We start from the raw sequence: 23,470 nt of genomic DNA on the forward strand, positions 1-23,470 counted from the left end.
CTTTGCTTGGGACCAATAGGCTAGTCAAGTAGTGAGCCAATTTAAAATCGTTAGTTTCGTATTGCTTGTTGGTTATACCACTGAGGCAAAACAAAAAAGGGGTCAGCTGGGAGTTAGCTTTTTGCATGAAGTATATGTGGAAAATGAAAAAAAAATTGCTTAGCAGAAAAAATATGATAAATAAAAAAATACAATAAATTTATGCTCACCCTCCATGGCCGGCGGTACCCTAGTCGGGCATTGTTAGAAAAGATTGTCTGTTGGATTTTTTTTGATCATCTCTACAATGTTCGAGATAATTGGACAAGTTTTTCAATGAACCAACAAAAATGGCCGAAACGTGACCTCAGACCTTAAGGATACGTTCCAAGAGCTTCATGGCAGTTTAACGGAATTAGAGCTAATTTCATGAACTTAGGGAATCAGAGAACTTCATGACAGTTCCATTACAGTCACGATTATTTTTTTTATTTTTTTAAATAACTTTATTTGTAATCGCTCAATCGAATAAACTTTACAGAGCCAAGTTATCATTTTCGTTATACATTATAAATGTCTTAAATCTAAAATTAAAGGATTTGACCGATTACTCGCAGTCTTCTCGAGGTTAGTGGATGTCAAATGTATGGATCGGGATAGGGAGAAGCAGATTTGGAATATGATTTCCACTATTTCTAAAAATTTCACTATTTCTAAAACATGTACTTAATCCTATCAACGTTATATCAATTCTGTAATTACAATTATTACAGAAACAAATAAACACAATGCAAACTAGACACAAGGTTAATAAAACTTACAATCTAAGGTTAATATTCTTAAAGTAAACATATATGAGTTGCATAAACTCCAGATCGCGTCTAGCCAAAATATCCCGAACTGGAACATTAGGTTGTCTACCTTGTATACGACGCATTTCTCGCCAAATCGTATTCGGAGCTGGCAGCACCATCTCAGATTTCAATGAAACTTTCTGGATGTGTGGACCTTGACTAAATATGCCACTTTGCATACTTAGTTTTTCCAAAATTTATCTAGACTAATATTTGAGAAGGGCCAAACTTTTTCTGCCGATTTTTTTCAAAGAAATATTATGGAAAAATGATCACTCTTACAAAAATGTGTTGTATCGATGACTTTTAGGAAATGGTCCAAGTTATCGAAAAAAAATACTGAAAAAAATTTTGTTTGAGACCTACACTGAAAAAAATCCATTTTTAAAATTTAAAGTCGGTTTAAAAAAAAAATGGCCATGTTTGATTTGGATGAAACTTTGCCTCAAGATAGGTAATTATGTTTACTACCATCCTTCCATACATCGCGAGATGGGCACAATTAACGAAAAAAAGTTTTCTCTTACAAAAACTTTTTCATGTCTAAACTGATTTTTTTTTTGATTTGCCATTTTCACACAAAACTAAACCAGTGAAGATCAAAATCATCTCAGCATCCAATGAAGCTCAATTTGCGATTTAATTTTGTCTAATCAGCACTTAAGTTCACTTGGATTAATCGAGAATTTCATATGAAAAGGGCTCATGATGCATTTCTCGCCAAATCGTATTTGGAATTGGCAGCACCCTCTCAGAGTTCAATAAAATTATTTGGACATGTAGACCTTGTCAAAAAAATATCATTCCCTTATTCTGTTGTCTACTACTGATGCAAAATTTGATAATATGTGAGAGGAAAAAGACAAGATTTTTCATATATCATTTATTTATATATTTTCAATGTTTTAAACCTATTTACATACATGCTATTTTTTCCTTTTTCCAATCAGGTTAAATATGTTTGGTTCATCTTCCGAATTAGAATACCTTTTTGCCGCTACTTTGTCACCAGTTATAGGCACAAAACTGTGGAATTTCTGTGTCCCAGATATTGTCTTTGTGCTGTTATATAGTTCTTCGAGTTCTTCTGACATTTCGATGTACTGTTCAGTGGATATGTACTCGAAACGTAGTTTTGTGATATTTTTATCTGTTTGTTCAACTGCACCGTTATATAGTTCTCGTGGAGTCGTTATGGTGCTTCCATAATCTCGAGCAAGACTAGCTCTCTTTGCCATTCGCTTGAGAGTGCCACCAATGGCATCACAGGGACCTTTTCCATAAGACGTTGCAAAAAATGCCATTCTGCTTCTAATCCATGCTTTGACTGAAATCTACACAGACTAGCAAAGTTTTTTTTTATTTTTTTATTGTGATGCTGCCCCATCTGACATAAAAGTTATTATAGAAAAATCTATCGATTGTTTAATAAAATCTATCATTTTTGAGATGAACAACTGAACTGCAACTGTATCGTGAGTCATTACTTCTGATATGATAATGAAGCTAACATTTTCAAGTTTATTGTCTTTCCTATAATAAACTTCAAATGGATGTATTGTTGCTTGAGAATTATTCTAGTGATATCCAAAAATCACAAATTGCTAGAATTTCGCCTTCTTTTTCATTTCTTAGAAAAGATGACTGTTGTTTGTAAATGAAGTCATGAGTTATTTATCAATGAGATACGGAACAAATTCATCAACAGGCTTGATAATCGTTTCCAAATTACAACGATAAGTATTCAGCCACTGTTGAAACACAACATCTTGTTTGTCATTTGATTCTAATAGCAAAGTAAGTTCTTCTTCAATATGTTCATTGGAAGCACACTTTTTGCAAGTACGGAAAAAGTAATCAGTTGTTCTAGTAGAAATATTACAAAGCATTTTTTCTATTATTGCATCTTGTGACATAATTCTTAAACTGTTGATCATTAATTTTACATTTTCATGAATTGTACAAATACATACATTATGTATACCAGTAGAATCAAGCAAAATGCAATGTTTTGGTCGCAATTGTGTAAATACAGTGAAACCAATATTAATATCTTTATATTCATCAACAAAAATCATGTACGCTTCTTTGAGGGACATCATTAACAGGCGTTTTTGAACGTGGAAGAATTTCTAAACTCGGAAACAAAATCATTTGTTCCGGGCATAGGTCTACTACCCTGCTCATTTACAGTAGTAGGTTTATAATGTTAATGGTTTAGGTATAAATAACAGAAGGGCATATAGAATTAAGATGCGATACGTTGACTTCCCAAATCGTTGTTGATTCGAAAGAAGATCTCAATTTAAATTTTGCATACCTAATTCTTTATGGATAATTTGAGCTAAGAATTCTAAGTTGCTATAGGAGTATCGGATTTTGCCTCAGTAGTAGACAATATAATCAATTATATTATTTTCTAATTATATAAGCCCTTTTCATATGGAATTCTCGATTAATCCAAGTGATAAGTTTCTGATTAGACAAAATTGAATCACAAATGGAGCTTCATTGGGTTCTGAGATGATTTTGAGCTTCACTGGTTTAGTTTTGTGTAAAAATGGTACGTTAAAAAAATCAGTTCAGACATGAAAAAGTTTTTGTAAGAAAAACTTTTTTTCCTCAAAAGTGCCCATCTCGCAATGTATGGACGGATGGTAGTAAACATAATTACCTATCTTGAGGCAAAGTTTCATCCAAATCAAACATGGCCAAACAAATCGATTTTTTTCAGAGTAGATCTCAAATTAAATTTTTTTTCAGTATTTTTTTTCGATAATTTGTTCAATTTCCTAAAAGTTATCAATACAACATATTTTTGTTGGAGTTGTCATTTTTCCATAATTTTTTTTTGAAAAAAATTGGCAGAAAAAGTTTGTCCCTTCTCAAATGTTAGTCTAGATAAATTTTGGAAAAATTGAGTATGCAAAAGTGCTTATTTAGTCAAAGTCTACACATCCAGAAAATTTTATTGAAATCTGAGAGGGTGCTGCCAGCTTCGATTCGATTTGGCGCGAAATGCGTCATACCCAAAGGGAATCGTACAACTCGGATTTGACTCCACGGTGCTCAGCACATGGCCAAATCATATGATCTGCGTCCTGGTAAACTTTTCCACATTCACAGAGATTACTGTCCCCCAGCCCAACACGGAACAAGTGAGCGCTTAGTGAATAGTTATTGGACATGAGGCGAGACATCAAACGAATGAAGTCTCGACCCACCTCGAATCCTTTAAACCAAGGATACTTCGACACCTTAGGGATGATCGAATATAGCCATCGTCCTAAACTCCCTTCCCTCTATTTATTTTCCAGCTGGCGAGTGACTGTTGACGATAAATGAAGAAAAATTTGTCGTAGGCGATTTGTCGATCGTAAATATCGCCTTCCATAGCGCCCCCACCTTTGCAAGCGAGTCCGTCTTCTCATTGCCCGGAATCGAGCAATGTGATGGAACCTATGCAAAGGTGATGACAAATGATCTTAAAAATAAAGCACTTAGAAGCTCTCGTATTTTCATGAGAAAATACGAGGAGTACTTTACCGACCTCATGGAGCGAGTAGCCTCGGCAGAACTGGGACAATAGATAGTTTCTAGCGTATAACATATACGGAACAAGGAGCTTGAAGCATTCGAGAGGCGCTATGAAATTCGTTATAAGTACCAAAACCAGCGGACGACTCTATTAGTGATCCATCTGTGGAGAACGATCTTGCGGAATCAATTTGGCCAAACTTTGCAGTGTATAATGACGGAACAATCATGGAACGATGATGTTCTGGGATTCCGCGAATCTCTTGCGTCATAGATAAATCAAAACTATCTGAATTCCCTAAGTCAGAGAAGCATACACGATGAGGCTGTGAAGGGCTGACATCCTATGTTTATGTACACGTAGTACAATTACATAAAACGAGTTTGAGGATTTTGCTCAAGGAGCTTCACAAAGTTTTCGATTACCAGTGGGTTCATAACTTCACAACAGGTGAGGAGCCTGAGGGAAAATTCCGAAAACCGATCAGAGAGTGGCAACACTTCAAGACTCATCGTATGAGTCGAGTGCATGCATCCTAACGCGATACGAAGACAACGATACTGGATACGTTCCAGTTTGATGATGTGAGTTTTAGCCGCCGACTGGAAACAAAAACTACCGTATTCTAAAACCGAAAAAAACGTTGTCCGGTACAACGTTAGAAGATCTTGCGGATGGGCTCCCCACCACGTTCCGGTAATTGTTCGGAGAAAATTGATCCTTTGTTGGCATTTTCGTCTCAGATACTCAATGTGGGATCTCCAGGTGCATTTTGAATCGAACCAGACCCCAAGATATTTGAAGGACATAGAATGAGTGATCGGTTTACCCAAAAGTTGAAGCTTTGGTTGTGCTGGGCTATGCTTCCTAGAAAAAACGACCAACTCAGTTTTCTCCGTGGAGAATTCGATACCTAGCTGAATAGCCCAAGTAGACAAATTGTCTAAGGTATCCTGTAAGGGTCCTTGCAGGTCGACCCCTTTGGGCCCTGTCATAGACACTACGCCGTCATCTGCAAGTTGTCTCAACGTGCAGTTGTCACTTAGACAATTGTCAATTTCTCTGACGTAGAAATTATACAGAAGGGGGCTTAAACATGAGCCCTGGGGGAGGCCCATGTAGCTAAATCGTGAAGCTGTAGAGTTTCCATGATAAAAGCTCATATGTTTCTCTGACAGCAAATTGTACAAACAGTTATTAATTAATGGAGAAAGGCCACAAGCGTGGAGTTTGTCTGAAAGGACTTCAACCGATACTGAATCAAAAGACCCCTTAATATCCAAGAACACAGAAGCCATTTGCTCTTTTTTAGCAAAAGCCAACTGAATTTCTGTGCAAATCAACACGAGACAGTCGTTCCCTTGCCCCTACGGAAACCAAATTGAGTATCTGAGAGTAGGTGGTTCATCTCAACCCATTTTTAATGGCGAAAAAGGATCAATTTCTCCAACAATTTTCGAATGCACATCGCAATGGGACGATACGAGTTATGGTCTGACGCGGGTTTTCCAGGTTTTTTTATGGCTATAACTCTCACCCGCCTCCAATCATTCGGAACAATATTGAGCTCCAAGAACTGACAAAACAAGTTCAACATGCGCTTTTAGCGACGTCTGGGAAGTTCTTCAACAAGTTGAACTTGATCCTATCAGCCCCCGGAGCCGAATTGCAACACGAAAGGAGCGCGAGTAAGACCTCCAGCATTGAAAAAGGTTGGCTGATCTCGTCTACTGAATTCGCCGTTCCGCGAGGAATCATCTATGCCGGCACAGAATCAGGACATATTTTTCGCGCGAACTTGAGAATTCAACGATACTCCTCGCTCTCGTTGTTTGAAGAGCGGTTACGCATCTTTCGCACCGCGTTCTAAAGCGTATTCATCGACGTTTTGCGCGATAATCCGTCTACGAATTGCCGCCATTATCCGCGTTTCTTGGCTGAGGCTCTTGAGTTCGCGTTCAAGAGTCGAGTACGCTTCAAATTGCTCGGGTGTTCCGCGTTTCCGGAAAAGCCTAAACGCGTCGGAATTTTTACGATAAACCTCAGTGCATTGCTTATCCCACCAAGGGGAAGGAGGTTTCCTACGGAATGACGTTCCTGGAACCGGCCAATTTTGAGCATGAACCGCGCTGTCCAACGGTGGAAGCCCTTCTACCGACGTTAGGGCATCATCGATCACAGTCTTGAACTTTGTCCAATCGATATTACGGGTAAGATCGTACGCGATGTTAACGCCTTCCGACGGCCCACTGGCAACTGAAACTTTGATCGGCAAGTGATCACTACCGTGGGGATCTTGAATCACATTCCACGTGCAATCCAACGATAATGAGTTAGAGCAAAGGGTGAGGTCGAATCTACTTCCATTCGAGGATGGGCCAGCCAAACGTGTTACTTCTCCACGGTTAAGAATTGTCATATTGAAGCTGTCGCAGAGGTCATATATCAAAGTAGAACGGTTGTCATCAAACAGTTTCCCCCAGCCAGTACCGTGGGAATTAAAATCTCCCATAATTAACCGACATGCGACAACTTCAATACCTTGATATTGTGGAAGATTCACTCTATAGAAGGAAAGGCACTGTTAGTACCCCTCCTCCACGCGAATCCTCACGATCCAGTCGAATAATGTTAAAATCATAAAAAAGGAAGATCGATATCTGAAGAGAGCCAAGTTTCACAAAGAGCAAATGCATCACAATCTTTATTGTGAACTAAAAACTTAAAAGAGTCTAATTTAGAAATAAGACTTCGACAATTCCACTGTAGAACAGTGATCAACTCCCCGACCTCGTTTGGAAAATTATCCATCGAAGGAAATGATTGCTGCAAGGAGGGGCCACTTCAATGTAAATTGCTTCAAGAGGGTCTTCACAGAAGGAAGCATTGCCAGAACAGTGCTTTTGAGAGGATCAGAAATATTGAGGTACTTGAGGATATCGTCCACAGTTTTATCAAATGAGAACAACCCAGATGAAGAAGAGGCTTCTGTTCTTAAAAATGGGCCATCAGGGGTTTTTGATGTCCCCGGGAGAGATGGAAAATTCTGGTTATAGTACAATTCTGAGGAAACCAGGAGGAGTTGAAAATTCCTTTTTTCCACCGCTCCTTGATTTGGAGAAGCTAATTTGGGGTTCCTTATCTTCAACTTTCCGCGAAAGAATTGAAAGGATTTCCCTCCTCAGCCAAATCAGAGTCAGACTCGTCATCTGACAAGAGAGCAAAGGGATTTTATGAATATAACAATAACCTAAATTGATTAATGAGCGTTTAAGTAGAATAATTGTTGATTTCCATTTAGTTCTATTGTAACATTTTCACTTTCGCTATTGGTTTTTACTGTAACTTTTTTTTTTTAATTATAACAGATACGTTTTTCGATTAGTACTCTCCAACTTCTTCAGTGTGTAGTCATAGACTTAAAGAAAAAGCATTACTTCCATTCCTTATAAACGTGTATAGGTAGTGTGTATCTAAGTGTATTGTGTTTTCAGGTATGGTGTTTGTCGTTAGGGATGTTTGTTTTGTAGGTTAGTAAAGGTAATACCTCGTTCACATTACAGCCTTCTTCTTCTTCGCATTTCAAGCTTATTGCATATCGCATATTAGCTTATTGCGTGCTTTCAACTTAGTGTTCTAGATGCACTTCCACAGATATTAATTGAGAGCTTTCGATGCCTGTACCATTTTTGCATTGGTATAATTGTGTGGCAAGTCCAATCATACTTCTATGCCTACGAAAAGGATGACAAAGGATTTCCGGATGCGATCAAATCTATTCAGGACGATATCACCAAACTGAGCACGACTGTCGCTTCTCTCGTCGCCAAAGTCGATTTAGGACCGCAGACTCCGACAGTTAATTCTGGCTCCTGGTTCAAGTTCGACAACAGAGCCCAATCGTCAAGCGCTAAACGACGCCGTGGTAATGACGGTTCTTCTGTGGTATCAAAGGTACAAACGAAGTAATATTGTGGAACGAAAACGACATGCAGTTCTTTGAGGAGAGTTGAAACGGGAAACGATCTGCTATGGATTCATCTCTCTGCTTTTCATCCGGAAACCACAGTGCAAGAAACCGTCAGTTTTGTTCGTGAATGTCTTAACATGGGCGACGATCAACCAGTAAAAGTTATTAAGCTCATCCCAAAAGGGCGAGATCCGTCGACTCTTAACTTTGTGTCCTTCAAAGTTGGGATTGGTAAACATCTAAGGACGGAAGCCTTATCTTGTGAATAATGGCCTCAAAACATTCTCTTCCGAGAATTTGAAGATCGCTCAAAAAACGTATCGATAATTGTCAAGATACCATCCTTGCAAGATCCGAACAGCCAACCAACTCCGATGGATGGAACTTCCGGAACAGATGCTGCTCCACCTCTAACAGCCACTTAGTTTTCTCTACAATCAATCCGGGATGCACGCTGCAAGGTACAATGGAAGCCCCTTCTGCCTCCGTCACAGTCGAGTTTCAAGCCGTCGCTGCTTCCCGTCGGAGCTCAGCCGAAGTTCACCATTGTTCCCGCCATCAAAGTCGTCCCGGTCCTGTGTTCGGAGGAGAGAAAGGGGTCTTCCAGTCTGCACTTCCAGGCAAGTATGCATGTTGTAGCGGTTTTTCGTTTCCTGACAAAGTTCCAAATTTCAGTATTTCACCCATCACACTAAATTTCATCACCCGACCGAATGTTGACTCCACTGGAACTGCTGATTTATGCAACCTAGCTGCAGCTGCTGTTCTTCGAAGTTGTTCCGATAATTCGACCGTTGTTCGTACAGAACCCGAGCTATCACATCCGAGACGCATCATGGAAAGCTTGATGGAAGCCCCCAATCTCTCCAACCCAGTCCCGCCTACTGCAGCCAGCGTACCTCATAGTCGTCTCGGTCCTGCGGTTGGAAGTAGGGAGGGGGTCTTCCACCTTGCTTGTACAGGCAAGTACTCAATTCGACCTAGTATTTCATCGCGTAAAAAAGTTTCCCGTACACAGGAAATTGCACACCCTTTCATACATCAACCTTTGGAACCAGGACGCACTGAAAATAGCATTTTGGAAGCCCCTAGTCCCTCTAACACGGTCCTGCCAGTACCAGCCAGCGTTCTTCACAGTCGTCCTGGTCCTGTTGTTAGTAGCGGTTCGGGGGTCTTCCAGCCTGCTATGCCAGGCAAGTACAATGATAACTCTGAACATTCACCGCCTGACGCCATTCCGAATTTCAGCACTGTATCGGTACTCTCTAACACTCGAAGTGCGGGTTGCACCACTGGATTCTCCCATGCAGCCCCACCTTCTGCTGCCTTTGATCATCGAAGCTGCCCTAATGCTGTTATCAGAAGTGAAATTAGGATGCCCAAAAGTTCCCTCTCAGGCGAGGTGTACACAGATTCTCAACGTGTTGCTAGTACTAACCAGGACGTCACTATTTACTATCAGAACGTAGGCGGGATGAACTCGAACGTTGAAGACTATCGTATATCCGTATCTGACCGATGCTATAATATTATTGCTCTCACAGAGACTTGGCTCGACTCCCGCACGATCTCCAATCAAGTGTTTGGATCTGAATACGAGGTTTTCCGTTGTGATCGTAACCCCCGCAACGGCCGAAAATCAACGGGAGGTGGTGTCCTCTTGGCTGTCGGTTCTGAATTGAAAGCCAGAGCAATTGAAAATGATCTGTGGAACAGCGTAGAGCAGGCCTGGGCAGCTGTGGACCTAGCGGATCGCACGTTGTTTGTATGTGTGGTCTACATACCTCCAAACCGAGCTCGAGATATAGATTTCATCGACGCCCATTGTCGTTCAATTCAAGCTGTCTTGGAAAGCGCAACTGCTATTGACGAGGTTATTGTCTTGGGAGACTACAATTTACCTGGTATCTCGTGGCAACCATCCCATAGCGGTTTTCTGTATCCGGATCCAGAACGATCAGTGTTCCATTGTGGAGCCACTATGCTTCTTGATAGCTACAGTACGTCTACGTTATCGCAAATCAATCATGTAGTCAACGAGAACAACCGCAGCTTGGACCTTTGTTTCGTCAGTTCTCAGGATGTCGCTCCATTCATCTCCTGTGCACCCGCTCCACTAGTGAAACCAACTCCACATCACCTTCCTTTGATTGTGACTGTGGAGAGCAAGTTACTTCACGATTTTGACGAAACGCCCGTTGCTGTTTCCTACGATTTTCGAAAAGCAGATTACCGCAGCATCTCAGACTTGCTCTCCAGCTTGGACTGGGAAAACATCCTCGATCATCACGATGTTGAGGTAGCCGCAAGAACGTTTTCACACATTTTGGCGTATACTATCGACAGACATGTCCCGAAGATAAGTCACCAGAAAACAGCTCATCATCCATGGCAGACTAAGGAGCTCCGTAGACTGAAATCTACTAAAAGAGCTGCACTACGCAAATACACCAAGTACCGTACGTTCCAATTAAAATGCTATTATGTTCGACTAAACCATCAAACGGATCAGTCGTTAAAGCTATTCGCGATATCAGCAGGGAATTCAGCGCAGGATGAGATCACATCCGAAATCCTTTTGGAACTATGTAAACGAGCAGCGAAAGGAATCCGGTCTTCCATCGTCCATGGTGTTCAATGGCGAAGTGGGATCCACAAATCAGGAGATTTGCCGACTCTTCTCTCTCAAATTTGCCGATGTTTTCACTGACGAGAGCCTATCTGACGAATATGTTAACCTACTAGAACTAGTCATAATGGAACCGCTACTTTCTCACTGCAAGCATGTTTTGAGTGATGATCAGCATGGCTTCATGTCAGGTCGTTCCATCACCACCAATCTGCTTTGCCTCACATCTTATGTAACTGATAGCATGGTTGACCGAGCTCAAACGGATGTGATTTATACCGATCTGTCAGCAGCGTTCGATAAGCTAAACCATGCTATTGCTATTGCTAAACTAGACCGACTTGGGATCAATGGTAACCTATACAATGGTTTCGATCGTATGTAACCGGTCGCCAACTGATGGTTGCCATAGGCGATTACCGATCTGATACTTATCCTGCTACATCGGGGATACCCCAGGGTAGCCACCTTGGACCTTTGATCTTCCTGCTCTACTTCAACGATGTGAATTATGTGCTTGACGGACCTCGACTATCGTATGCTGACGATTTAAAAATCTACCTTCGGATTCGTTCCATTGCCGACTGTCACTTTCTTCAACGCCAGCTTCATGCTTTTGCTGACTGGTGCACCTTGAACCGAATGGAAGTTAACCCGGCGAAATGCTCAGTAATCTCCTTTTCTCGGATAAAAGAACCAATCATCGTCAACTACAACCGATTGGGTTCAGCAATTGAACGAGTGAGCCACGTGAAGGATTTGGGAGTCATTTTGGATTCGCAACTCACATATAAGCAGCATATTTCGTATGTCGTTGATAAAGCTTCCAGAACACTAGGCTTTATCTTTAGAATAACCAAAAACTTTACTGATATTTATTGCCTGAAGTCATTGTACTCCTCACTGGTTCGATCAGTCCTTGAATATTGCTCAGCAGTTTGGAATCCAAGCTACAACAATGGTGTTGAAAGAGTCGAATCAGTCCAGCACCGATTCTTACGCTTCGCCCTTCGGCGATTGCCTTGAAGAGATCCTTTCCGTTTGCCTAGCTATGAAAGCCGATGTCAGCTGATTGGTTTGGAAACTCTTTCGACCCGAAGAGACGCTGCAAGGGCTTTACTTGTTGCCGATACATTGCAAGGGAGAATTGATTGTCCTACTATCATCGAAAAAATCGATTTGAATGTACGACCACGTGCACTAAGAAACAGTCTTATGCTGAGACTTCCTTTCGTCGCACGAACTACGGAATGAATGGAGCAATAAACGGACTGCAGCGAGTTTTCAACAGAGTTGCCTCAGTGTTCGATTTTCACGTACCACGTCAGACGCTTCGCCGTAGTTTCACCTCGATATTTTCGGGCACAGGTAACCGTGAATAGCAGTGTAATGCTTAAGTTTTAAGCACAGACAATCATGTTGTTTTTTGTATTACTTAACATCATTGGGGCTTATTGAAGCCTGTTGATGGAATCAATTAAATAAATAAATAAATAAATAAATAAAGGAGTATCGATGGGTAACCCTCTATCTATCTATCTATCTTGTGTGAACTGTTCATGACTTAACTAGAGAGTGATTTTAAGGTGAAGGGATTGCTTCCAACACCGATGGTGGAAATATGTAGACCATATCTTCAGCATTATTAAGCGAGATTGCACAGTATATGCATTTAGGTTTACATCAGACGTCCCTCCTTCTTTACATATTCTGCACAAAAAATACTTTCTAAGCCCGACCCCTGACAGGATTTTTTTCAAGCCGAGAAATTCCTAGACCGGACCGGGAATCGAAACCAGCCGCCTCCAGCTTGATCTTGCATTATAGATGCGCCTTTACCGACTGAGCTAAGGGAGGCCCTTACTTAGTGCAGATAATTTGGTTGATTCTTCAGTACCACCTTTTTTTCCTCAGTTCGGGACCTAACACTACTGCGACCAGTAAATTGATCTATTGTAGTATATCCCGTGTCCTTAGTTTAGTGCATGTCGTATTACTCCATCACTATTGAGAAATGATGAAATATTCGATTTTTTTACAGTTGCCACTCTTGCATTTATCGCAAGGATCCGACTCTAATTGAAAGGTCCCGCTATTTATACCCTTCGGAGTGTTGAAACACCCTCCAAAGGCGCGCCCCTTTGTCAGTCAAAATTGGATTCCTTAGCAACAAAATTAAGGTATGACACCGATAATGACCATGAATCAGAACCTAGTCTTAACCACTTCAAACTAGGGAACAACGAATAGAAGATAGAAGACAACTAACTCATTTTTTTCCTTGTTTCAAGATCATCCTCGGTAGACAAAGCCGAGTCTTGTCACTATCAACAAGGCATAAAAAGTAACAAGGACTAAGATGTGTTACTCGGATTACTGAAAAATCCTGTTCCCCTAGTTTGAAGTAGTCAGGACTAGGAATCGGTGATAGATCTTACATCTCGTAACGTACCACGAAAAGGTGATCTACCCACGTTACGGGGCAGTACCATCTTAGCGAGCTAAAGTTCATTCACCGGTAGAGCACGCGCCCAAAGATGCTTTGCTTGATCAGTGTGGCCTTCAAAAAGGACGATCGATAGACAGAGTCACACACGTCCCCAGAATGTTTTATGCAAACCAAGCAAACAAAGATGATATTTTGCAGCAAGCCGCGTGTAGCTGAAATGAAGGCAAAGAGCTGATCTTATTCAAACGGTTTGTTCTAATATTTGCTAATCTATCAACCAAATGGATAATGGGGTGATTCACCAAAAACCGATGCGATTTGCAATATTTCACTATAAATAGAGTAGATTGGGTGAAGTTTGAATCAGTTTCAGTTCAAGTGTCACATTCTTCTCATAGCTGCTTAGCTTGGAATCGGATCGTACCAGAGATACACAATGAAGATCTTCATCGTTGCGCTGCTTTGCATTTCCTCTGGTATGATAACAAACGTGTTAATTGATAAGCGTAGCTTGACGTTAATCCGTTGATCGATCTTTCCAGCTTTCGCCGACGTGAGCGAGATAATCCATCATGAACACCAGGAACACCAGGAAGCTCGTCCGTTCGATATTTTGACGATCAACAACATCAACGTGGAACACCAACCCTCCACTCTGGAGCACATCTCGGAAGCCATCCACGTCCAAGAACCCGCTGCCGTTGGGTTTGGTTTGCCGGACGAGGGCATTGAAATCCTTGAAGCCATCGAAGTTCTCCCGGTCGTCAATGCCGACGCCGTTGTTACACGTGTTCAGCTGACCGAAGCCCACGCTGATTATCAGGGACCCTATCACTATGAGAAACCGACTGTTCAACTGAAATACGGTGCCCCACAGCCTACCCCAGTAGAACCATCGGTCCCTGTTGAACCACCCACGCTGAAGGATCAATCGAACAACTATCTGCCACCAAAGTACACCGGGGACAACCTGGTCAAGCGTCATGCCAAATACATCGTTAGACGTCGGGTTTAGAGTCGGTGAGAAAAAAAATGATTGAAAGATGATTATGAGATGGTAATGAATGGTGGAATAAAGTGATGTTCAAAGTGAAACGTGTTACGCCTTTGGTTATGTTAGCCTGTGATGTTTGATTGGAGGCGTTCTCTGGAGTATCGCATCTGGTCGCAGACTGGTCGCAGACTGGTCGAGAAAAATTGAATGAGGATGCAGTTCCGGTTATCTTAATTCGTATTTTTTTTTATTCAGGTACAGTATAATTTTCAATGTTGAGAATAATAACTATTTGATCGATGCATAATAATACATAAAATCACCGCATCTATAATGGTCTCCAGTACTGCGGCAACAAATTCTGATACATTGACTGTCCTCGCGTCACATGCCTCACGATTCGGTTGTTTAGATTCGTTATCCTGCAATCGGGATACTGCTGCTGCAACATCCGCAAACAGTCAACCTTTTGATCATTCTCTCCTTGCTCCCCGCCATCATCATCATCGTGATCGACAATGCTGTTTCCATCGGTATCCTCTCGTGCAACAACTACCTCATTCAGATAGCACCACTCGAATCGAACTCGCTGCAACTGTTTCAGCGAGCCGAAAATCCTCTGCAGATGCTTCGGGTCCTGTTTCCGATTAAAGCAAGGATTAATCTTCAAATTGCCGTATCTGCTTTTGTAAACAAAGATTCCACCGAAAATTTTAGCTCCCCCACGCAAACTAACACCACCATTATGTAGGGTAAACTTTACCCTACTTGATGGTGGTGTTAGTTTGCGTGGGCGGCAAATTCGACTTTTTAAAAAGTCCCCCATGAAAGATAACAAACAATTCGGCGCCAACAGCGAAATTTATTTAGTAAATAATGACTTTAGCCGTTGATTTCTCGTAAATAAAATCTCACTCATGCAAAGTAACGATTTCATCAGCTGGTATCGTAAATTTGCAGGAGTGAGCTTTTATTTGCGATAAATCAGTGGTTGAAGTAATTGTTTACAACAGCAGTTTCGCCCTAATGAAATGTTGACACTGAACTCAAGATCATCAATTAAATAGGCCTCATCAGCTTTTGTAAACAAAACTTCTTACGGCTTTTTTTTTCGTAAATCTTGTCTTGTGAACTTGTCTACGCATAACAACGACACTATCGGGTAGGGGAAGCTTTCCCCTAGCTGATGGTGTACTGGGTTTGCATAGGTGAACTCCGACTCAAAAGAAACGGCCGCAAGAAGTTTTATTTACAAAAGTCGATAAGGCCTTAAGTCCATAAATGGCTGTTAACTGTTATATCCAATCACTTCAAGTTTTCTAGAGCAGAAATCTGGGACAATGTTGCGACATCGTTCATGAAATTGTAACTCCCCGTTTGTTGCACTACAGCAAGCGTGAAGTTCCTGTTCCATTGTTGTGGGTTTTGTGGGAGGTGATATTTGTGCTCTTGAAATTTCGAGGTGATAGAAATAAGGTTTCCACAGCGATTTACCTTAAATTATTTGATCATTTGGTTTCCAATTGGAAAGCAAACTAGGAAACTTACCATTCTTACTTGATTCAGCTCCAGGGCCCTCAGTCCCGTTATGGTGGAAATATGTCTGACGAATGTCGAGTCCAGAATCACTTTCGTCAGTCGCAACGTTTGAAGATTGTGGATGAAAATTCCGCAGTTGACGGCATCATCGCTAAGCTTGTACCGCTCCCAGGAATTTTTGTGATTCCTTATGGATATGTCTTTCAGGTTGGACACATTTCCCAGTGGAGTCATTGTACAAGCATATGTTGTCAGTATTTTAAGCTGCGGCAAGCATAGCCTTGTAAGGGGTTGAGATTTTTGAATTTCCACCATCAGGTACAGTTCTTGCAGTTTCTTCAACCGATCGATTTGATTGAATGCGTCTTCACTCATTTTACGACCGTTGATGATCAGTGTTTCCAAATTTTTCGCCTCTCGAAAGATGATCCTGTAGATCAAATAGAACACGTTCTTTTCGTCGCTGATCTTCAAATACCTTAGTCGTCCAAAAGTCTGCAGGTGAACGGCGTGGAAATCGGATTCCCGAAACAAAAGACTCCCCTGCTGGGACATCAGCGTCAAACTGTTCAAACTCGTGAATGAATAATTTCCGATCGTTGCAAACAGAAGCATCTTGTTGATAAATCGCACACTCATGGTCTCAATCTGATCACTCATCACCTGAATCAATGGATTTCCGGATTTCTTCGAGTCCTCCAGCATCACGGTTTTCAAATTGGGAGCCACCACTTTACACTCAAGTAAGCTGCGCTCTTCAACCCATATCGACGACAAGTAGCTGATCTTCTCCAGCTTCGGAAGGCACATCTCTTCACTACTGTCCAGCAAATCCGACAGTGAATACCAGAACAACTCCAGCCGAAGTTCCTCTACCGTCTCGGCCACTTCCGGACTGAACAGAAACTTCCTCAACGGGTCCAGAAACTCACCCTTATCCTTGTTGGAATCCTTGATCGTGAACGCCCGGTACTGTTTCATCCATTGCAGCTGCGATTCAGTCCCATTAAGATTGAACGTACACAGACACAACCGCCGGTCGGGGATGTACCAATCGCTGGACAAAATTTGACACCACCGTTGGCAAACGGCCATGGCCAACAATTGCTGCTCGAAGCTCAGACAGTCAAACACCTGATAGAGCATTTCCGTTGGCAGCTTGTTGATGTAGTCCGGCATCATTGTGAATCGATCTTCGCACGACGTGGATCAAAACAAGACTGGCGACCGATTTACAAACATTGCTCTTTTTTGCAGGCGAAACTGACAAACTGGCTACCTAATTAAATGCGGAAGATCATCTCCCATTTGCAACAACGCAGTCGTTCTACCTGCTTCGAACAATGTGAGAGCGAGTTGCAGAACAAGAACAGGATGGATGCGTGTCTATTTTTGCTTGTAGGGTAGCAAAAATGCTTCACATGTTTTCTATGACGTTTTCAAAAAAGGGGAACATGGAGTTAAATGCAGCTCCGTGGCAAAATTAATTTTTGCCAATTTAAAATACCTTTTGAAAACATTCTCGTGGATTTATCTAGCTAAGTTGCGATGCTGATTAACAGATCATAGAAAAAAAGTAAAACGTATTTTAAATGCCAAAAAGTAATTTTGCTCCGGGGGTGCATCTGACCCATCTTACCCACCCCCACCGTCAGAAGCCGTTAGTATTCTTGTTTCTCATGTCAAGTAAGCACGTAAGCGCATAGTGCGGAATATCAAGATACAATGTGGCGAATTGTGTTCCACTGGATCCAGTTCTGAGCAAATCACTTTCAGGCACCAGAAAAGTTAAAAACGACCTTATCTACCGCTACTAATGTGTTACCTGACTAATAACGAACATACGAGTACCCCGAATACAACGTATAGTTCGTCTAATTTTACATTGCAAATGCTATGCAAAATTAGACGAGTCATACGTTGTATTCGGGGTACTCGTATACAACGTATATTCGTTATGAGTCAGGTAACATAGTAGGAATTCCACACGATGTTTTTTGAATAACGACAGTAATGTAAAGCCGAAATGTGCCAGGTCAACCTCGGAGTTGGCGATCTCGTTCGGGTTCTCTGCTGAATATTATTTTAATATTATTATTCTGAAATTCTGACATCCAATTTCATACATTATCAGCCAACTGTAAGCTTCTGATATTTCTTTGGTTTTATTACACCCCCACTGGACTTTAAGCCGGCTCACAACTTCGGGTTGCTTCGGTTCGTCTTTAGAAGATTTAGTTGTTATTGCGAAACATTCACGAATGATGTAAAACGACCAGTGCTGAGATTTGTCATTGTCATTGACAGGCTTTCACGCGATATTGACAAAATTGTTCGTCACATAGTCACTGACAGACTTGATCCTCAAAAAAACCTTCATCAAAATCTCATTCATTTTTTCGTCAATGACAAAGATTCACCTGGTAACAAATCGTGTAATTTAGTACATTCTGTGTCACATTATTGTTATCCAAGTAGTTCAGGACGTAGATGCTTATTCACTAAAATGGCTCCATGAAGTTGTTTTGCTTAAGTCATTTAATTTCGTTACAAATTTAGTTAATATAAAAATCTACACATGTTCGTCACTGACAGCATTGTCATTGACAATTGACATGGTTTGCCTTGACTATGACTGTTAGCTCAAATGAGTGACCAAAGCAGAATTGTCAATATCTCCGTGTACTGTCGAGATTTTGCAGCACTGAATACGACACACTTCTTTTTGGAAACTGCATGCCACTAAAACAAATGATTGTAAGGCCCATCTAATTTATTATCACACATATAATGACTATTCTAAATTGCTTTTCAGCAGCCACACAGAATCAGTTCCTAATGCATTCCACGACCTAACACTAGGTTTATCTATTAGTGTTACTTATCTCCAACTTTCATAGTTTTAAACTATAGTGTAACTGGATTATCAGTGTTTGGTCTTCGCTTGATTCGCATGATTAGTGCACGTCTTCTTCCCATTCTGGAAGGAACAGCTCATTCCGGCACTAGCTTCTATCGTATCGACGCCGTCCATTTCTGCAACGTGAAATCACATTTTGTTTTACATCATAATGCTACCACCAGCTTGACCAAATTCATCAGTCCACGGAATTAACACTTACTTGGCATAACACCAAAGCCTGTAGAAAACGGAAAGACAGGTTGTTTAGATGCCATTTTTCCCATGTCTTGCCACGCTCCACTGTTTCCAAACATCCATCCATTGTTAACGGGGTTTTGATTGAAGAGATTGGGATAATTTTCCGTTCCTGGCTTCTGCTCTTGACGCTCAGGACCGTCCTGTAAATATTGTAAATTTTGAATGTTAAGCCCTTCATTGACTATTTGAGCCAACAACTCCTACCGGCGATGGTGCACCTAATGCACCTGTTACACAAGCAAGGATCAAAACAACGACGATTTTCATTTTCAGCTCCTAAGTATTCCGATGCTTAACAATCCACAACTCAACTGATACTGACCGACTACAAATTGGTAATCCCCTTTTGATTATGCATTTAAATATGAGACGGTGTAACCACCATATAAAATTCTTCCCTTTTCTGATAAGAAGCAAAAACAATCAAAGCTCCATCTTTTTTCACTGTGAATCGGAGAAGTGTAAACATTGCGCATTTTGAACCTATGACTGCGGCTCGCGTGAATATACAACCTGTAGCGATTACTTGTAGTTCTGTGATGAATTAGAAATTCCGGCACCAGGCGAAAAACCCTGTCGTGATAAGGTAGACGTAATAAGCTGTCGTATGTGAAATTTGACCGCTCCCAGAATGATGGGGAGTTCCAAGCGAGAGATCTGTGCAAGTGGCATTTGTTTATACACTTAAACGCTTTACAAGATTAATTTGGTTAGCCTTATGTCGTTTTCGTTTTTGCGGGGTAGCACTGGTTAAAGAGCCTGAATTTATAAAGAGACGACATTTTATCCATTTGACAGGTCTTCTGCTCGATTGGAATGACTTTTCCTATGACTTTGACGGACAACAGATTGTTCCAATTTTGACATGTCGCCTCTTTATAAATTTAGGCTCTTTAGCACTGGTGTAGTGTAAGCAGGAATAAGCGCGAGTCTTTGACAGCTCAACATAATTTATTTGTAAACAAAGGTGCATCCTATATCTACACCCTAAACTATTTCGGTGTACGGCAGTGTAGCACCGGTGTAGCTACACCGCAAAAACGAAAACGACATTAGTCTGTGTTTCGGAACTGTAAAGATAATACCCTGGACAGACTATGGCTTATATCATGTAATATAGGCTGTCTTGCAATGAGCACTCATACATCTAGTTTTCACTGGAAATCCTATGTATGAGTGCTCATTTCAAGACAGCCTATATTACATGATATAAGCCATAGTCTGTCCAGGGTATAAGACGAGTGGTATTTTTTTTTCCTTGATTTGTTTTCCGTCAATCTTGTTTTCCGTGCTGAGCACCAATACTACCGACGCCAGGGAGGCAGCTTCCACACCTGGATCCTACCTATCGACCCATCAACTCATGAACCGGGGACCAACGGCTTTACCCCCCTTCCCGTTATCAGAGACTGTATGCCTCAGAACATCCCGGCGGTACCGACTGAGATTGAACCCAGGCCTGCTGGGGTGAGAGTAATCAAGCTTACATCATCGGCTATTTGAATGATTGTTGCTGACCTTTTTCCACGCTAGATGGTGCTTGAAGCAATATTTTTCGGGTAGCCATTGCAATGTATGGAAAAGGCATGAGTGGATCATGATATATTAGCAGTACAGCTCGGTTTTTACTCATGACCCCAGCATGGGGAAACCGCCGCGAGTTGACGTGGCTGCTATTCCGGCCAGGAAACGATCACGATCGAACACCACCAGTGCTCAGTTGGCATCGGAAAAACTATTGTCGAACAATCGTTACGCCATCCTAGAAAACGGCGATGAACCGAAGGTGGAAAAGAAGGAGAAATTCCCACCGTTCTTCGTTATAAGATTCCTAGAAGGCTTGAGTGACAAAATCGAATTTTACATCGGTAAAGGTCTCAAGTGTACCATGCGCATGTGCACTGACGGCATCAAGCTGATGGAATGATATTGAGGCGACCAACGTTCCGTTGCCTTTCCGACATGGAAATAGTCACACTGTCGGATAAATTGAAGCAACATGGACTCAAACCGATCCAAATCTTCAAGATGAATCGTCATGACGCTTCACGTAAGTACAGTGACCAGCTGTATCTGGTCGGTATCTGGAAAGGATTTCAACATGCTTGAAGGACTTTCAGAGTATTCGGGCCCTTTTCCACATCGTGGTGATTAGGGAACGGTACAAGCCAGCCATGATGTCACCCAAAGCGCGAGCTCCATGCTGTTCGGGCATGGAACGAGAAACTGCCACATGGCTTACCGCTGCAACAATTGTGGCAAGCAGCACGCACCAATTAATGGAGGAAGCAGACCCCAAATGTGACAATTGTGGGGCAATAAAGCCTCTAGGCAGAATCAAACTGCCACAGATTGCCAGAAAATACCGGGCAAATCGTTTCTGCCATCCCGCAAAGGCGCCAAATTCCTGTGCTTGCAACACTTCCACTCAACAACCGGTTTGATGCTATCCCCCCAACAGCTGGGATGTCTAACATTCCGGCAAACTCAAACCGTCAGACATATGCGGCAACTGCTGCATTCAGAAGCACCTCTCCACCTCCGGGACTATCGTGGCAGCATGAAGTTGCTCCTCCTTTACTAACGATCGAGAACGGAGTCACTCTGCTTACAACGGTGGAGCTTGTTACACTCGTGACAGAAGTCATCATGATCCAGTGCACCTGTAGGACTCTAACAGAACAGCTTCATGCCCGTATCCGTGAAGCCATCACATAAGCCAATTGGAACGCTTGCTCGCTCAAGAGCAAGAGCATCGAGTTCGTTGAATTCCTCAACGAACAAACCATCGTCTTACTTCCCGATTTCCGGCTTGTGATGCTGGATCGAACCAGCTCCGGGGGAGGAGGACTGGCCTTCGCTCTAAGGAGGAACATCTACTGTTGGCTGCTGCCGAGCTTCCAGCTGAAGATGATCGAAGCCGTAGGGGTGGAAGTTTCTCCATCACCATCGTTGCAGCTTACTACCTCAAACAAGTCAACGTCAAGGACGGGTCGCCAGTAGACCTGTAAAAATATATTGTCAAGCTAACACGACGGCGGGAAAACTTCATTCGCTGGCGACCTGAACACCAAACATTAAGCTTGGGGCAACAGTCGGTGCAACCAAAATGGCACTTTACAATGACCAGCAGGAAGTTCAGTACAACATTTTGAGTCCGGACACTCCTACCTGTTTGAGTAGGTCCGGTGCACAGGCCACCATCGACATCTACATCAGCAACTTGGCCAACTACATGTTTTCATTATTATAGAGATTTTGAGCCATATGGCTAGTTCATCTCTTAAGATAGTATAAAAAAGGAGAAAAAAAAATGGGTTCTCAGAAGAAGATTCCCAATCTTGGCTGTGGTAAATTTATCTTGCTATAATAAAAAGGTGTAGAAAACGGCCAATAAACGGAAATACAAACAAGGTACACTCAGATATTGTGGTAAAGGTTCGCCTCCTTTAGGAAGGTGATGAGGGCGGCTGCTGCCGGGGACTCGTCGCCCAACAGGTTCCGAATGCTGATTGACTCCAAGCCAAAGGCAGCCCGAAGGTCCTCCAGCTCCGCGCAGTTCACGAGGATGTGGCTGGCACTCCACAGGTTTCGCAGGTCCTCCGGAACGGTGTTCCACCGAAGTTGTGGGAGAATCTACTGTGCCCGGTGCGCAGCCTTGGCACCACTCGCTGTTCTCTTAAGTTTGGTCGATCCTTCCAGGTTCCAGTGGTCGCCTTGATCTTCCGAAGGTGGTGTGTCCTGTTGTTGCTCCACTCGGTGTCCCAGGCTCTCCGAATCGTCCGCTTTATCCACTTTTTGACATCTTGGAACGGTACATTGCCGGTGGACCTGGGTCCGGTGTGGCCTGAGCCGGCGAGGTGGTCGGCTATTACGTTTCTTTGGATCCCGCAGTGACCGGGTATCCACATGAATACTGTGTGGGGCGGCGCGTGCTTTACCGTCCCTTGGATCCACGGATACTTCGGTGATTTTGTTGTTAGGTCAGTTACGCTGTGTGAGTCAGTTACGACTAATATCGGCTGGTTGGCCGGTAACTTAACCGCGTGGAGAATGGCCGCTGCCTCAGCTGAGAACACTGAGCATTGGGTCGGGAGCGATCAGCTCACAAGCAGACCATCTCCGGAGACCCCCATTCCCACTCCACTCCTGGAGAGAGAGCCGTCGGTGTACCTAACTTCATAACCTTGGTAGTGCGCCCCGAGAGTTTCGACAACTGTCCGGCGTAAAGCCAGCGTGTTATCTCCTGTCCTGAAGCGGTCCTTGATTCGGCTGTCAATTTTGATCTTGTGCGATTGCCAAGTTTTGTCTCCGTGCCAGTGGATTATGAAATTAGTTGTAGACTCCGAACTTTTACA

The 23,470-nt window shown here is 42.3% G+C and overlaps 2 protein-coding genes across 2 annotated transcripts; one reads left to right on the forward strand and one right to left on the reverse strand.

Annotated features, from left to right (window-relative positions):
- Positions 1 to 13,855: 13,855 nt before the first annotated feature.
- LOC135710696 (uncharacterized) lies at positions 13,856 to 14,533 on the forward strand. The gene is made up of 2 exons (XM_065233342.1): positions 13,856 to 13,895; positions 13,962 to 14,533. Exons 1-2 carry the CDS (start codon positions 13,856 to 13,858, stop codon positions 14,432 to 14,434), a joined length of 513 nt encoding a protein of 170 aa, XP_065089414.1. The 3' UTR covers positions 14,435 to 14,533.
- A 153-nt stretch (positions 14,534 to 14,686) lies between these two features.
- LOC135710697 (uncharacterized) lies at positions 14,687 to 19,445 on the reverse strand. Its single transcript, XM_065233343.1, has 6 exons — positions 19,317 to 19,445; positions 19,075 to 19,252; positions 18,670 to 18,988; positions 17,460 to 18,233; positions 15,962 to 17,380; positions 14,687 to 15,050 (listed from the first exon to the last, which is right to left on the reverse strand). The coding sequence occupies exons 5-6, from the start codon at positions 17,132 to 17,134 to the stop codon at positions 14,742 to 14,744; spliced, it is 1,482 nt and encodes a 493-aa protein (XP_065089415.1). The 5' UTR covers positions 17,135 to 17,380; positions 17,460 to 18,233; positions 18,670 to 18,988; positions 19,075 to 19,252; positions 19,317 to 19,445; the 3' UTR covers positions 14,687 to 14,741.
- Between the last annotated feature and the right edge of the window lie 4,025 nt (positions 19,446 to 23,470).

Source organism: Ochlerotatus camptorhynchus, unplaced genomic scaffold (assembly GCF_037179485.1).
Source record: "Ochlerotatus camptorhynchus isolate MF236.1 unplaced genomic scaffold, CSIRO-AGI_Acam_v1.1 ptg000401l, whole genome shotgun sequence".
In the NCBI taxonomy this organism is placed as follows: Eukaryota; Metazoa; Arthropoda; class Insecta; order Diptera; family Culicidae; genus Ochlerotatus; species Ochlerotatus camptorhynchus.

What these genes read in the sequence shown, in the direction of transcription:
- LOC135710696 (XM_065233342.1), top strand. Translation starts at nt 13,856, where the DNA reads ATGAAGATCTTCATCGTTGCGCTGCTTTGCATTTCCTCTG. An exon ending in GCTGCTTTGCATTTCCTCTG is followed by an intron (nt 13,896 to 13,961) that starts GTATGATAACAA and finishes CGATCTTTCCAG; the next exon opens with CTTTCGCCGACGTGAGCGAG.
- LOC135710697 (XM_065233343.1), bottom strand. Translation starts at nt 17,134, where the DNA reads ATGATGCCGGACTACATCAACAAGCTGCCAACGGAAATGCTCTATCAG. An exon ending in AGCTGAATCAAGTAAGAATG is followed by an intron (nt 15,051 to 15,961) that starts GTAAGTTTCCTA and finishes AATCGGAAACAG; the next exon opens with GACCCGAAGCATCTGCAGAG.